The sequence below is a fragment of the Scyliorhinus canicula genome, chromosome 24 (genome assembly GCF_902713615.1).
Source record: "Scyliorhinus canicula chromosome 24, sScyCan1.1, whole genome shotgun sequence".
Taxonomy (NCBI): domain Eukaryota; kingdom Metazoa; phylum Chordata; class Chondrichthyes; order Carcharhiniformes; family Scyliorhinidae; genus Scyliorhinus; species Scyliorhinus canicula.
Window position 1 is genome coordinate 16,008,523 of NC_052169.1, and position 17,035 is coordinate 16,025,557.

Genomic DNA, 17,035 nt, shown 5'->3' on the forward strand with positions numbered 1-17,035 from the left:
GTCATGAGAGCATGGGGATGTCCATAAATCCTCGTTTGATTAGTTCACAACTTAAATCTGATCTACTGTTGAGCACTTGACATTTAACGGAGAGCAAAACTGGTTAATGGAGATAAAAACATGGGAACGTCAAATCTGTAGACTCGAACTCCAAGAAAAGAGTCATATGGACCAGTTAACTGTTTCTCTCTCCACAGATGCTGCCAGACTTGCTGAGTTTATCCAGCACAAGCTTCAATGTCAGATTTCCAGCATCCACAGTATTTTATCTACAATGAAGTTAAGTTCCCATTCTGCGGGTTCATGAATGGCTTCCTATTGAAAAATAAATTATGCATCAATCCTCTCTCTTTAACCACAGTGCACGCTGCAAATGTTGAAGTCGTCCAGACTGTAAAGGAGCAGCACAATCCTAGCGGAACAACATTCTCCAATTTTAGTAGGCAGCCGAAACTTGCCCTAGCTGGAGTCAAATAGGTTCAGGTACCTTGAGGGCTGTGTTACTTTCACTGTGGATTGGTCAAGCAACCATTTTTGGGTTCTGTGCAGACTTTAGGAAACTAAACTGGAAAATATAAAGGTATAATAGAAAAGCATTCATCTTCCTTAATGCAAATGAAAGCTCATTGGCTCATCTTTCCCTGGGCTGGTTTGCTGTCCTTTAATGCTACCAGGTTCATCCTGGAGTTCAGTTACTAGTGGTGTACCGCAAGGATCTGTTTTGGGGCCACTGCTGTTTGTCATTTTTATAAATGACCTGGAAGAGGGTGTAGAAGGATGGGTTAGTAAATTTGCAGATGACACGAAGGTCGGTGGAGTTGTGGATAGTGCTGAAGGATGTTATAGGATACAGAGGGACATAGATAAGCTGCAGAGCTGGGCTGAGAGGTGGCAGATGGAGTTTAATGCGGAAAAGTGTGAGGGGTTCACTTTGGAAGGAGTAACAGGAATGCAGAGTACTGGGCTAATGGCAAGATTCTTGGTAGTGTAGATGAACAGAGAGATCTCGGCATCCAGGTACATAAATCCCTGAAAGTTGCCACCCAGGTTAATAGGGCTATTAAGGCATATGGTGTGCCAGCCTTTATCAGCAGGGGGATTGAGTTTCGGAACCACAAGGTCATGCTGCAGCTGTACATAACTCTGGTGCGGCCGCACCTGGAGTACTGCGTGCAGTTCTGGTCACCACATTATAGGAAGGATGTGGAAGCTTTGGAAAGGGTTCAGAGGAGATTTACTAGGATGTTGCCTGGTATGGAGGGAAGGTCTTACGAGGAAAGGCTCAGGGAATTGAGGTTGTTTTCGTTAGAGTGGAGAAGGCCGAGAGGTGACTTAATAGAGACATATAAGATAGTCAGAGGGTTAGATAGGGTGGACAGCGAGAGTCTTTTTCCTCAGATGGTGATGACCAACACGAGGGGACATAGCTTTAAATTGAGGGGTGATAGATATAGGATAGATATCAGAGGCAGTTTCTTTACTCAGAGAGTAGTCGGGGTGTGGAACGCCCTGCCTGCAACAGTAGTAGACTCGCCAACTTTAAGGGCATTTAAGTGGTCACTGGATAGACATATGGATGAAAATGGAATAGTGTAGGTCAGATAGGCTTCAGATGGTTTCACAGGTCGGCGCAACATCGAGGGCCAAAGGGCCCCGTACTGTGCTGTAGTGTTCTATGTTCTATGTTCGAGGGTAGCCCTCTGGCACCATTACCAGTTCAGCAGAAGCATTCTCACCCATGCCGATTTGCAACCTTGTGGGCCAGCTTCCTATAACTCCTCAAGCCCTGCCAAGCTCCTTTCCACCTTTCCATACTTGAGCAATTGCTACTTTCACCCTCTTCTGTAAAATGGAAAGTGTCGCCAAAGTTACCAGTAACCCAAAGGCAGTGACAGCTGGTGAAAAGGCAACAAGAATCTAGTTCCCCAACAGGCAGCGCAAAGTTACAGAATTAGTGAACATGGGCATTACTGGGACTTCAGCTGTTCAGAGGTTTCGGGGGGATATCGCAGGGTATTAAGTTTTCCCCATATTCTGGGCATTACTCTGGTTGGCAGGATCATTTGGTGCAACTATATAAATACCAGTGCCCACCCCATAACCTGGCAGGATCAATCTGGACTGGGATCTATTGCCCATCCACCAGGGCAGGAGGTGAACTGCTTTTGGTTTGTTTATGGGATGTGGACATCGCTGGCTTAAGCAGCATTTACTACACATCCCTAATTGCCCTCGAGCCGGCTCAGCCTTTCAATATGGCACAGTGGTTAGCGCTGCATCCTCACAGCACCAGTGTTAAGAGGCCAACCTGGGGTGACCGGCTGTGCAGAGTTTGCACGTTTCGCTCCTTTTTCACCTCCCTCTCCCATCTCCGCCAGCCTGCCTGGTGTCTTTCACCTCTCTCCCTGCCCACTGTCATTGTGGGTTTCCTCCGGGTGCTCCAGTGTCCTCCCACAGTCCAAACACGCGCAGGTTAGGTGGGGTTTGGGCAGGGGGAGCCAGGGTAGGGTCAGTGCAGACTCAGGATGGGCCAAATGGCCTCCATCTAGACTGTCATCCCCTAATAATCTTTCCCCCCCATTTTTTTTTAAAACTTTAAGAGTACCCAATAAGTGTTTCTCCAATTAAGGGGCAATTTAACCCACCTAACCTGCACATCTTTGGGTTGGGGGCGGAGGGGTGAAACCCACGCAGACACGGGGAGAATGTGCAAACTCCACACGGACAGTGACCCAGAGCTGGGATCGAGCCTGGGACCTTAGCACCGTAGTCCCAGTGCTACCCCCTGGTGCCACGTGTCGCCCCTAGTTACTCAGACGTCCAAAGATTCTGCTTGCACGGTTTTGAGGGTGAGCTGCATGCTTTCATTACGTTCCGGAATGGTGCCTGCTCCAAGGCTTTGGGAAGACAGGTGGCTAGTTGCTCAGCCACAGAATTCACAGTCCCCGATCTGCAACAGCATTTATGCGGTTGGTCCATTTTCAGTTGCTAGGCAATGCCAACACCCAGGATGTTATTATTTCTTTGCAGTTTTGACCCAGGGCTCACAGCCAAGAGGTATAACTTGGATCCAGTTGCTCAAAAGACCCAACTGATGAGTTTTTAAAGTCATGAAACCACATTGACTATCTAATTTCCATCGATTTTAATTGCTGACCATCACAATATCACAAGAAAACTGATTTTGGACATATTGGCAGGCTGGGTGTAAACTTGACCTACATAAATGGCGAGATCGGCAAGGCCAATTCAGTTGTTTCCGACAGAAATTCATGGTTATACAATTGATACAATGTCACCATTGTGGACTTACTGGCACAAGCCAATTCATTCAAAAGCCAAAACGACCAGGTTGACTTGGTTAGGTCGATAGGGAGAGTTAAGGGAGTAGAAGTTGTCAATCCTTTTATGGCTTTCAATTTATAAGATTCTGCTCATAACATTTCGGTGGAAAAAAGGCAGGGGAAGAAAAGGCAGGGGAAGATCACTATTGAGAACAAAGAAATAAGTACTATCCGAAAACTGGCCCAGTACTATTTGAAGAACCATCTTGCACTTGGCGCCTTCCCGATTTTAGCCCCCCATTGCTCTGCCCATGGGCCAGTATTGTGCCACAGCATTGGGTTCACACACCATGGCACCCACACTGGGCACAGACAGAATAAGGTTGGGGTTGGACAGTCCCAATTGCTGGGTTTGGTGCAGTGCCATTACATTTAACAGTTGCCATTGTTGTGCGTAATCTACACCCTTCCCACACTGTTCAGGAGCTTAATTTAATACAACTTTCATCAAAAACGTGTTGCTGGGCAAATAATCCCTTCCTGAATCAAGTCACCAGAGGACAACAGTGCAAGTCAACTACACAGCCCACCACTTGCCTGGACACTCGTGTCGATCAATAAATAAATTCACAGCCTTGCATTATGGACAGATTAAATGAAAATCGCTTATTGTCACAAGTAGGCTGCAACGAAGTTACAGTGAAAAGCTCCTAGTCACCACATTCTGGCGCCTGTTCGGGGAGGCTGGTACGGGAATTGAACCGTGCTGCTGGCCTCCCTTGATCTGCTTTAAAAGCCAGCTATTTAGCCCAGTGTGCTAAACCAGCCCCTTGGCAGATGTGGGCAAAGGACAGCCAATTTGCATTTTGTAGCACATGAATAAAAGCAATTGATAACAGCTGTCCAGCAACTAACTATATTCAACACCCCGGGGAGGGGCAACCGAGGTGGTGGCATAATGGCCCTGTTACTGGGCTAGAAACCCAGGCTAATGCTTTATGGACACGTGTTCAAATCTCAGCACGGCAGAATTCAGATTCAATTAATAAATATGGAGCTAGTGGCAATAGATTGGCATCGAAAGGTGCCCCTAGTGTCCAAAATTGCCCTTCGTTTTGGGTGGGGTTACTCGTTATTGGGATAGGGTGGAAGTGTTGACCTTGGGTAGGGTGCTCTTTCCAAGAGCCGGTGCAGACTTGATGGGCCGAATGGCCTCCTTCTGCACTTAAATTCTATGAAAACTCATTTGTTTGACTATTGTCCTTTAAGGGAGGAAGTCTACCATCTTTACCTGGTCTGGCCTACATGCGGTTGATTTTTCCTTCCCCCGTTTTCCTTAAAAATTGAACCTGGGTCCCCAGAATATCACCCTGGAGCTCTGGGTTGCCCGTCCAGTGGCAACACCATCGCACCATCCGTTGCCCCGTGGCCGATTCTTCAGCAGCTCTCCAAAATGACCGAGAAAACAACTCAAATCAAAGAGTAGTTAGTTGGCCTTGCCAGCACACCCCATGAAGCAATAAATTGAAAAAAAAACGCAGGAATTGGGTGAAAGGGGTTTTCACAGATTGGTTCATTTATTCATTTCAGTTTTAAATTTGGAAGTCATGTTCAAGTGAAGTGTCTGTATCCAAAATATGAAAAATTCGGAAAGCACCATCAGCTGGATGAGATGTTACCTCCACCTCAGGATGGGCAATGGCACTATCCGAAAAGTAAAGGGGGCTTAAACTTCTCATTGCACGGTATGCGGTCATTTATTGCTGAGTTTCTTCACATGAAAGGTCAATTCTTGTGGGTTTACAATATTCTCGGTAGTTAATATCAAGGAACAGAATAGGCCCCTCGAGCCCACTTCACCATTCTACTAGATCGTGGCTCACCTTCCATCTTAACATGTCATTGTCGTCCCCCGTCCCCCTCATGGTGTCTTTACGATCTAGAGATCAAATCAATCGTGGTGGTAAAACATACACCGTGAGAGCCACCACAGCCCTCCAGGGGGGGGGGGGGGGGGGGGGGGGGGGTAGAGAATTTCAAAGTGTTACCACCCTCAAAGTAAAGAACTTCTGCATCAGTCCCAAAATGGCCTACTCCTGACTGTGAGAACCACGTCTCCCCCGGTTCGAGACGTCCACCGCCCGGGGAACATTGTTCCCGTATCTAACCTGGCGACCCCTGTAAGAATTTGGTAAAGCTTCAATGAGCAATTGAGCGAGCATTTATTTTAGACTCAAGTTAGCTTAAATTTGCAGAAGGCACGCTACTCCAGATACTGAAGAGGAAAGTTCAGTAAAATGGCATCACATCCATTTAATAGATGAAATATTTTTATTTAAAAAAAAATGTTCCAACTCATTAAACCCTCAAATGTGAAGATTTTGCATTGGCTACTTGACACCGCTTTCAAATGGGACAAACATTTGCTGTTTGAATTTGTACACAAGTTGCCGGGCAATCATTTGGGCCACAACTCAACTTGGATCAGGCAAAAAAAAAAAAAATGGAATCGTCAAAATTGAGGCTTTTTTTAACGCCTTTACTGAAAGAAAAGTTGTTAGTTTTTGGACACACACCCATCTGCTTTACTAATTTCTGTTCCCTGAACTGGGGTAAAGCAGAGAGATCACAGGTAGGTCGCTGCATTGCAATGCTCCTTGTTTAACCTATGAGTCAGCCATCTAACTGTGCCAGGCTGCACCTTGGCTGGTTCAATAAACACAATGCGCTCACTTTGAGTTGCTAAAAACTGTCCATAAAAAAAGGTTTTTAAGATCAAAGCAGATTCCTATCCCTTGCGTTACAAAGTTGCTAACTGACTCATTTCTGATCTCCCACGGGGATATATGACAGTATGAAACAAGACAGTCTGGTTTGCTTGGAGGAATTGCTCTTTTAACTACAAACTCGGATTTTTGAACACTTGTTACCTATAACACTGCTGTAAATCTCATCCCAGCTTCGATTGATCTTTGCAATAGAGAAACCTTCTTAAAGCAATGTAGACCAAATTCCATGAATACAAATTCCCAAATTGCAACCAGCGGCTCCAAACAGAGACACCACCAATAAGCAGAAAGGTAGTCCCAGCCAGCGTAGAGCTCTGCCTGAAACCATTGGAGGCTCTGAGCTACACGGTGACTTTATCAATGGATGGGAAAAGCCAAACAGTGAAATCTTCCGACAGTAAATTAAATCTCTCACTCTGTTTGAACCGAGATGAGGAGGAACTACTTCTCGCAGAGGGCGGTGAATTTGTGGAACTCGCTGCGCCATAATGTGGTGGAATCGGAGTCATTAATGGTTTCAAGGAGCAGATATATTTTTGTTTAAAAACAATGTTAAAGGGATATGGACAACAGGCGGGGAGGCAGATTTGTGACCAGGAAGAGATCAGCCACGATCTGATTGAATGACTGAGCAGACTCAAAGGGCTGAATTGCCGACGTCTGATCCTAATTCCGATGCTCCTGATTGCAAAATTCAGGCTGAGTTAACAGTCAGAGTGCATACGCGGCAGGTCCCACAAGGGGAGGCGAAATGCACGCCCAGCAGCAAAGCACAATTCACGTTGGCCGGCCAATCAACGGGCAGCTGGTGCGAAACGTACGTCGAGGACTCAAAACCCCCGAGTCCCCATTTTTACTTTCATTTAAGTCCAGTCAGACATCCTGCTCAGGTTTGAGGTCGAAGCTAAAGGTCACCTGACCAGTTAGCCCACCCACCAACCGTTGAGCATAGATGGGCCACGCATCGCTTTTGACTCCTTAATGCACCTCAATGACCGTTTACCGTGGGCAGCACGGTAGCATTGTGGATAGCACAATGGCTTCACAGCTCCAGGGTCCCAGGTTCGATTCCGGCTTGGGTCACTGTCTGTGCGGAGTCTGCACATCCTCCCCGTGTGCGCATGGGTTTCCTCCGGGTGCTCCAGTTTCCTCCCACAGTCCAAAGATGTGCAGGTTAGGTGGATTGGCCGTGATAAATTGCCCTTAGTGTCCAAAATTGCCCTTGGTGTTGGGTGGGGTTGCTGGGATTGGGGGGGGGGGGGGGGGGGTGTTGACCTTGGGTGGGGTGCTCTTTCTGGGAGCCGGTGCAGACTCGATGGGCCGAATGGCCTCCTTCTGCACTGTAGATTCTATGATCTTCTATAATGGTCAGCGGACGTCCCAACTCCCACGTGCATCCACCAACGGAGGGCTCATGCGAACTGATGTTGGGGCAAGTGCCCAACTTCTTGAGCAATGGAGTCGGGTGCACAAGCATCGTAAAATTTAGGCCTCTCTTCACAGATGCTGCCGAGCTTTTCCACCATTTGAGCCTCTAATGGTTTCAAACGGGAGCAAAAAAAAAAAAATTTTTTTTAAAATAATGACCCAGAGTCGAGGGTTACATTTAGAATTTTACAAGAGGCTTCAATAGGAAACGTCACTGGAATCAAGGACCAGGATGAAGACAACTTTTAATTCAGGTGAAAATGTTGCAGAAGTCAAGATGAATTCTGCTGCCATGGTTAAAAAGTAGAATTTAGTGCCAGTAACAATATTTCCCAGAAATGGACAGAAAACATTGGACATATTCAGGTAGCTGACATGCATGGCTGCCCTAAAAGATAAGTTTTGCGAAATGGATTACTAATTTAAATCCATAGAATCCCTTTGCAAAGGAGGAGGCCATTCAGCCCATCAAGTCTCTACCTGGGCCCACCCCATCCCTGTAACCCCACCTGACTTGCACAGCATGGGAGTAAACCCAACGAGAAATGTACAGACTTCACACAGTCACCAGAGGTTAGAATTGAATGCGGGTCTCTGACACTGAGGCAGCAGTGCTAACTAGATCAAAGCATTTAAAAAAAAAAAAGAAGAAATTTGTGCATATTTATGAAGGCAAAATGTCAGGTGTTAAAAGACTAAGTCACCATCAACTGGCACATTCTTCACGAGTCCACATGCCAACCAATCAGCACCCTCTTCCATAAAGAGGCCGTTTCTCCTGACATTGTTATTCTTGCGTATTGCTCTGATGAGTACCAGATGAAAAGCTTCGGCAAAACGTCTATCTTCAGCAATCCTCAAATTTAGCCCAATTCATTGTTTACCATCAAGAATCGCAATTACCTGAAACCCCCCCAATATATATTTGGGGGGGGGGGGGGGGGGGGGCACAGATTCAGGTGAGATCTATAAAACAGGTCCGATAGTTGGTTTATAATCGCACTGGTTTACGCATGTTTCTCACTAATCTGCAGAGTGCCACATGTAAACATTTCCAAGAGCGGGCGCAATTGAGAGTGTAGTCTAAAAGTATTCAATCCATAACATTTTAATTCATAGGTATTTTACAAAAAAAAATCAGGTGTCCCAATCCAATACGATTTGGTCCAATTTTAAATAAGTGAAGACTGACTTTCAAAACAGACCGAACCATTTACAAGTTACGTTGGCCAATTTTTTTTAAAAAAGGATGCCCGGTAGTGTCCTTGTATCATAAGCAGCCGAGTGATTTTTCTTTACAGCTGGGGGGGTCCACGCAATTAACAGAAACAAAAATTTAAAAAAAAGGTTTGACAACTCAACCTGGGGCTATGCCCAGTGGAGAGGAGTCCCAGCCTTTTGAGAGCAGAAAACAATGGGACCCCCCCCCCCCCCCTGACCTTTTTGGGTTGGTCAAATTGCTCCATAAAGACATCAGTACAGTCCAGCAGAAACTCCAGGCCATAAACTTTCACAAGTGAGCAGGTGTTTGTGCACTGGAACCAATACCCCTGAAAACCAAACGTCCAATATTAAGAACTAATCTCCTGAAATCATTACCAGACCCGCTCTCTTGGCCAGGATTGTAAGTGAATGGCCGAAACCCGCTGAAGATTTCTGGGGTCAATGAAAGGTTATACATTCATTAACTTCTAACGCAATACACAGAGGTCCACTACACCCTCAACTTAAATGGCTTTAAGTCCAGGCACAGTCCAACCTCTTCAATAATTACATCCACTGAAGAATGACAGAAACGATGGAAAGTTTGATCGTTAAAGATCGAGGGGCTACACCATATTCGACAAACCTCGTTAGAGATATATACTTTGGAATTCAATCTTCAAACACATTGCCTTTACAATTGGCAGCATAGAAGTCAAATATTTATGACTGCTAGTTCACTAAATGTCACTCGAGGGAAGGAAATCTGCCATCCTTACCCAGCCTGGCCTACATGCAACTCCAGACCCACAGCAACACGCTCGACACTCAACTGCCCTCCAAAATGGCCGAGCAAACCACTCCGTTCAAGCGCAATTAGGGATAGGAGACTGCTGGCCTCCGGTGACACCCACATCCCATACAGAATAAAGAAAGCTTTGCTGAAGGTTGGTCATTGATGAAGCATTGATGTGGAGATGCCGGCGTTGGACTGGGGTGAGCACAGTAAGAAGTCTTACAACACCAGGTTAAAGTCCCAACATGTTTGTTTCAAACACTAGCTTTCGGAGCACTGCTCCTTCCTCGGGTGAATGAAGCAACAATGAACCTACATTGATGAAGCAAGTTTAACTTCAATTCATCACTAACTCAGCTTAGGAACCTGTTCCCGAGAGCCTGTTCTACCATTCAACCAGAGCATGCTTCTACTTCAAACACCATGGGCGCGATTCTCCGCCCCCACGCCGGGTGGGAGAATAGCAGGAGGGCTTCCCGACATTTTTCACGCCCTCCCACTATTCTCTTCACCACCTCTCTTTCCTCCCCCCCCCCCCCCAAACGCCCCACGCCCCTCGCTGTTTTTTTTTACGGCGAGCGGCGATTCTCAGAGGCCGAGAGGCTGGGCCTTCACACCCGTTTCAACACGGCAGCAAACACACCTGCTTGTTACCATCGTGAAACGGGCGCCAGATGCCCATTTGGGGCATCTGGGGGCCCGATTGGCACAGCAGTACCACGGCTATGCCAAGGGGGGCATAGGCCCGCGATCGGTGCCCACCGATCGCGGGCCGTGCGTCCATAACGGACGCACTCTTTTCCCTCCGCCGCCCCGCAAGATCAAGCCGCCACGTCTTGATGGGGCGGCTGAGGGAAACACCAACTGCGCAAGTGCGGGTTGGCGTTGTCCAACCTGCGCATGCGCGGCCGACATCATTGGCCGCGTCAGCCTGCATAACGCTTGACGTGTGGCCTTGATGACCGTCGTCAAGGCCGCGCCGCCATGACGCACGGGGCCGCTCTCCTAGCCCCGCCCGGGGGGGGGGGGGGGGAAATCGGCCCCGGAAGTGGGCGTGAAGGCTGCCGTGGGTCACGGCCTGTCCCACGGCAGCCTTTACAATTCTCCGCAATTGGTAGAATCTCGCCCCATACACCTGGATATCTTTTAGAAACATCTTGTTTTTAAACTTTCATAACTGGTTATGTAATGAAACAATACAATCCTTCCACTAAACTGCTCATTTGGGACTCTCTCTCTCAAACTCCCAACTGGTCCAAAATCATCCCACGCCAACCCCCAACTCAATCCACTGCCCAACAATACCTTATGAAAATTGGCTCCCCATAATTTAAAAAATTCTTGTCCGTAAACCTCTACATGGAACTTGCCCCAGCGCTAGTTTGACAGCTCCACCAAAACCATGCTGGCATAACCTTTTGTTGAACACATGCTGCAAGTCAAACGACAGTCACTTCTGAGCTCCCTCCATGCACCATGATCTCCCCCCCCCCCCCCCCCCAATCCCTCTCCCACATAGCAAAGAAAAACTTTAACTGAGTAATATTGAACATACCAATGTTTCACTTCCCAAGATACTGTCCCAAGAGGTCATTCAGTTTAGAATGAATGACGGGAAAGTTGTGCCACAATAATACACGCCCACTTCAGGTTCAGGTAGCACGACCTCTCGAAATTGGAATATAGAATTCCTACAGTGCAGAAGAAGGAGGCCATTTGGCCCATCAAGTCTACAGCACTCCTCAAAGAGCACCTGACCCAAACTAGGCCCACTCCCCCGCCCTACCCCCATAACCCCACCTAACCTACACCTCTTTGGACTGTGGGAGGAAACAGGAGCACCAGAGGAAACCCACGCAGAGACGGGGAGAACATGTCGACACAGACAGACAGTCACCCGAGGCCGGATTCGAACCCAGGTCCCTGGCGCTGAGAGATAGCCGTGCTAACCATTGTGCCATGGCGTGGGATAGCAACTCCTGCCAGATTCCCCACTTTTATGCAAAGGCCTCAACTATTCGTCAAACTAGAATGTAGAAAATTCCCCATCTAGGTTACTCATGGAAAACGGGAAAATAAATACCTGTTTTGACGTTAGTTTGATCAACGACCCTTCATATCCCTGTGGGAAAGAAAAACACATGGAAATAATGGAATTTTTACAATTTAACATCACACACAGGACCCAAAAAGTGTTAGTACATCTCAAAATGAAGTGCACTGTTATGAATTCACCCCAGTTCAAAGGCAGGTGAGATTAAATGGGCAAATCCAATACCAGATTTCCAAAAAGACAAACAAGTTAAACGTCATCTGAAAGTGAAGGCATATGGGGGAAAAAAAGAGGAGATTACAATTAAGCCAACCGTGGGAATTTAAACTGCTCAATGCACATCTCTTCGATTATAAACAGCAGGATCCACTTCTGCACAAGTTGGGGCAATTGAAGGCAGAGTCTTTTTTTGAAAACTAAAATCTATTTTTACACAAGTATCTCACTGACTGGGGAGAAACTAAGACTTCACGGCAGAGACCCCAGGTGGGATTCGCTCCTCCCTAGCAGGACCTGTTGAGAGCGAGAACAGAAAATTTGGCATTCAAGCCAAAACTCTCAATTCATTTCAGCAGCTGAACCAGATCATCCCAGCAGCAAACGAGGATGGGGAGATTTTGCCCAGAGCGCGAAGGGACCTATTTTACTATCAACACAAGTCGTGTGAGGGCAGCGCAGTGGGTTAGCCCTGCTGCCTCACGGCGCCGAGGTCTCAGGTTAGATCCCGGCTCTGGGTCACTGTCCGTGTGGAGTTTGCACATTCTCCCCGTGTCTGCGTGGGTTTCGCCCCCACAACCCAAAGATGTGCAGGGTAGGTGAATTGGCCACGCTAAATTGCCCCTTAATTGGAACAGATGAATTGGATACTCTAAATATATATTTTTTTTAAAACACAAGTCATGTGGTTGGCAGAATCTAGTGGGCCAGTTGATTGCCAGATCACAGAAGGAAGGTTAGGTTTTACAATAAGCATCTGCAAGGTTTTACAGTCAAGGCATTTGTCGGGGATGCCCAAAGGCTTTGCTCCTATTTTTGTAATAATAATCTTTATTGTCACAAGTAGGCTTACATTAACACTGCAATGAAGTTACTGTGAAAAGCCCCGAGTCGCCACAGTCCGGCACCTGTTCAGTTATACGGAGGGAGAATTCAGAATGTCCAAATTACCCAACAGCATGACTTTCGGGACTTGTGGCAGGAAACCGGAGCGCCCGGAGGAAACCCACATGGACCATGGGGAGAACATTCAGACTCCGCACAGCGAACAAAGCGGAGAATCAAACCTGGGACCCTGGAGCTGTGAAGCTGACCATAGCGGTTAGCATTAAATGGGCAAATCCAATACCAGTGCTAACCACTGTGCTACCGTGCGAGGGGGTGAATAAAGGCCAGCATCTCAGTCTACTGGACCACTGGAATGAGATGTAGTTCAACGAGTAGCTCTGGCTTTGAGGGGAAATTGAGGCAAGGCCTACTCGCCAACATTGTGTTGCACTGTTGGAGGAGCTATCCTTTTGGGCAAAATGTTCTGCGAGTCCTGGGTACAAGATGAAGAACAAGGGAATGAGAATTCTGCCTGGTGTCCCGATCTCCCAATTGAATGCCGCAGCCCTGCATCGGAACAAAGGCGACGCTTCTTAAAGAAAGCACTTGACTGGCTGTTACGTACTTTGGAATGTCCCAAAGTTGAAAAAGGCACCAGGACTACTGTCTTTTAAAGAACAAAAATGAGGACCAGAGTTGCTGAGGAGGCTCATGAGCATGGAAGATTCCTAAGTCAAAAGCTAAAATGCAATTTAAGAAGAGCCAATTAGACTGGGGCACTCAAAGTTATTGCCTCTTGCCTGCAAAGTTAATTTTGCACAAAAGAGCATTTACATTGAACATTTGGAATTTAGCTCGTGCAAGAGAATTTGTCAAACTGCCCACAAAATCTTCGAGGCCCAAATTTAGCAATTCTCCCATGTACGCACTGTGAATGTAGCAGTACAGCTGACATCAATCCAAGGATACATTACACATTGTTTTGTACACTGGCCGGCAATACAAAGAATAGGGCCCCGAAATGTAGCTTCTTTATTTATTCATGGGATGCGGCTGTCACTGGCTAGGTCAGCATTTATTGCCCATCCCTAATTGCCCTCAAGGTGGTGGGTGAGCTGCCTTCTTGAACCGCTGCTGTCTTTAGCTCTTTCAGCATGCCGTTGATTATAGTATCTCAGTGGGAATTCTGTCAAGTGTAGGTACAACCACCATGCTGTTAGGTAGAAAGCGCCAGGATTTTCACCCAGCAACAGTGACGGGACAGCCGATATATTTCCAAGTCAGGATGGCGAGTGGCTTGGAGAGGAACATCCTGGTGGTAGAGTTCCTCTGTGGCTGTTGCCCTGGTCTTTCTAGATGGTCATGGCCGTGGGTTTGGAAGGCACTGCTTAAAGAACATGGGTGAATTCAGACAGTGCACCTTGTAGATGGCACACACGGCCGCTACTGTTCCATCAATGGTTGAGAGATTGAATGTGTGTATGTGTTTGGGGCTGCGCTCCTGGTCAATGGCAACCCTCAAGCTGTGGATGGTGGGGGATTCAGTGATGGCAAAGCCATTGAATGTCATGGGGACCTGGTTAGATCCTCTCCAACAGGAGAGGAATGCCGGACACTTGGCGACTTGCCACTTATCAGCACAAAGCTGAGAAATTGCCCAGGTTTTGCCGCATATGGACAAAGGCTGCCTCAGTATCGGAGGCAAGTCAGTGGTGAGGAAGAGTGTGCAGAGTGCTAACCTTGATCTAGTGGCCCCTGACAAAAAACAAATTTTAGCTCTCTCAGCATGCCGTTGATTATAGTATCTCAGTGGGAATTCTGTCAAGTGTTGAGCTGCAGAAACGTTAAAAATTGCCCAAGTCACCACTCGGGTTAAAAAAAAAACATGAAAATTAGCCAGGCAGAAAGTGAAAAATCACTAACCATCAACTCACAGCTTTTAGTTGTAAGAGGGCATAATAAAGATTGGGATGTTTTTTTTTTATCATGAACAAACATTTTGTTTTAAGACTGGGGAATTTTAGTTATCAGGGGAAGATCAGGTGGGCTGGAGGTTGATTTGGTGGCAGCACGCAAGGGCGGGAGCACGAGTTCGGTTAAAGTCACTGGCAGAAGGATTTGAGGAGGATTATTCTCCTCTCTTTCCCCCCCCCCCCTCCAAGGGTAATGAGAGAAAAAGGGGCAGATCACATGGCGGCAAGGTAGTACAATGGTTAGCACTGTTGCTTCACAGGGCCATGGATCCGGGTTCAATGCGGAGATTGCACTTTCTCCCCGTGGCTGCGTGGGTTTCCTCCCACAATTCCCGAAAGACCTGCTTGTTAGGCGAATTGGACATTCTGAATTCTCCCTCAGTGTACCCAAACAGGCGCCGGAATGTGGTGACTAGGGGATTTTCACAGGAACTTCATTGCAGTGTTAATGTAAGCCTACTGATGACACTAATAAAGATTATTAATAAAGACACTGGAATTCAGGATGTAACCTCCAACACGACAGACCAAGAGTTGGAACATGGCATTCAGCTGGTGAGCGGACTGCCTCCTCCTGTTTGGTAAATTTGATGTTAGCGATTAATCACAAGACAGGTCCCATATAAAATCCACCTTAGGGCCAGCTCAGTTATCCAGTGGTTATTACTCAGATCACCATTTGAAAAACGGTTAGGCCTCATTCAATACGCCTCAACCTCAATGGAGTTTCCAGCAGCTACTACAGGCAGGAAGAGGGGAAGTTCACCAGGGTCATTAATTTGAAGATAGATTGATGGCCTGAAGGTGGGCTCCAGGTTCCACAGCACCACGTGTAGAGGGACCAAGAATGAGACATCCCACCATTCCCAGGCCCACCCCAATTCAAGATGTCTGCACTGCAACTTTGCCAAATCCTGGTCGCAGAGCAAATAAAAATAAATAAAATTAAATAATTTCAGTGTCGCTGGCTAGGTTAGCATTTGTTGCCCATTCCCAAGTTCCCTCGAGATGATGGTGGAAAATCCAGCTGCTGATTCAGGTACCCAATTCTGTTGGGTACATACCCATTCAGCAGCGTGGGAACCAGGGTGCATTATAGATTCCTTTCATCACATTTTGTTTGGATGTAAAATTTCCTTTCATGTGGCTTATTGATGCAGTTTCACTTCAAGGAGCTAAATTTTAAAACTCATCCTAATGGGTTGATTTATTTTCTTGTGGCCAATGAAAGGAAGAGGCCAAGAGACCCACTCTGCTTTAGAAAGACCATGAACCATGTTTAATGAGTGTTAAACACAAGGCTATAAATCCAAGCACGACCCAATTATTTTCAAGCCCTATAACATACTCTTACACAAAACCAAACTACGGTCCAAGATTGGCGGTTGTTACCCGAAGCCATGTTCAAGTTAAGCAGAAGTTTTCTACCAACATTAGCACATCTGGCTCCACAAACTGTCTGGAATCAAATCACATTCAATTCAACTTGAAGAGCTACTTGCTGATCAACCAACTGCACGGAAACTTTTCCACATTCGCTCACCAAGGGCAGGCTCTCCACCCAGCAAGGTTCAACAAATACATTAGGGATGTAGGAGTCACCGGAGTGGGCCACAGTTATTACCCACAGCGAGATGAGTAAACGGCGACATTCCCACTTCTGACCTTCAGGAGGGAAGGTGATTGGTGAAGTAGCTGAAGATGGTCTCAGGTCTACGACACAACCCTGAGGAACTCCTGTCGCGATGTCCTGAGATGATGTGCCACCCCCCCCCCCCCCCCCCCCCCCCCCCAAAAACAATCTTTTGCACAGAGGAGAGTTCCCCCTCCCCTTAATCCCCATGGATTCCAGATTGGCTGGAGCTCCTTGATGCCATACTCTTGCCAAATGGTGACTTGAATTCAAAGGCAGTCACTCTCACCTCAACCTTTGGAGTTCAACTCTTTGTCGATGTTTAAACCAAGGCTATAATGAGGTCAGGAGCCAACTCACCCTGGCGGAACCCAAACAGAATATCCGTGGGCAAGTACCATTTGATTGCACCGTTGATGCCCCCTTCCGTCACTTTGCTGATCATCAAGAATAAAGCAATGGGGCAGTAATTAACCCGGTTGGATTCTCCCTGCGTTGTGTGAATAGGACATGCAATTTCCCCATGTGTGGTTAGGGAGAGGCCAGAGGCCAGAGTCGTAGCTGCACTGGAACAGCTGGGCTAGGGCATATTCTGGACTTTTGTTGGGTCAATGCCTTCCATCACATGTGAGGGGTGAAATCAAACCCGCTGAAGCCTGACACCTCAGGCAGAGGCCACGGTCACAGCCTTGATGGTTGCAAATGTTTCAGACTCAACTTTGCACCGATATGCTGGAGTCCCTCATGAATGGGAATGCCAGGCGATGAAGTTCCGGATTGGGGCTGTATACAATGCAATTGCTGCTGATGGTCCAGGGCACCTCATGAATGC

The 17,035-nt window shown here is 47.1% G+C and overlaps 1 protein-coding gene across 1 annotated transcript in view; it reads right to left on the reverse strand.

Annotated features, from left to right (window-relative positions):
- The window catches only part of LOC119956726 (RNA-binding protein with multiple splicing 2-like), a 75,349-nt gene that overhangs the window by 10,350 nt on the left and 47,964 nt on the right, over positions 1–17,035 (reverse strand). The window contains 2 exon segments of the mRNA XM_038784063.1: positions 8,941–9,051; positions 11,584–11,622. Coding sequence (XP_038639991.1) covers positions 8,941–9,051; positions 11,584–11,622 — 150 coding nt within the window.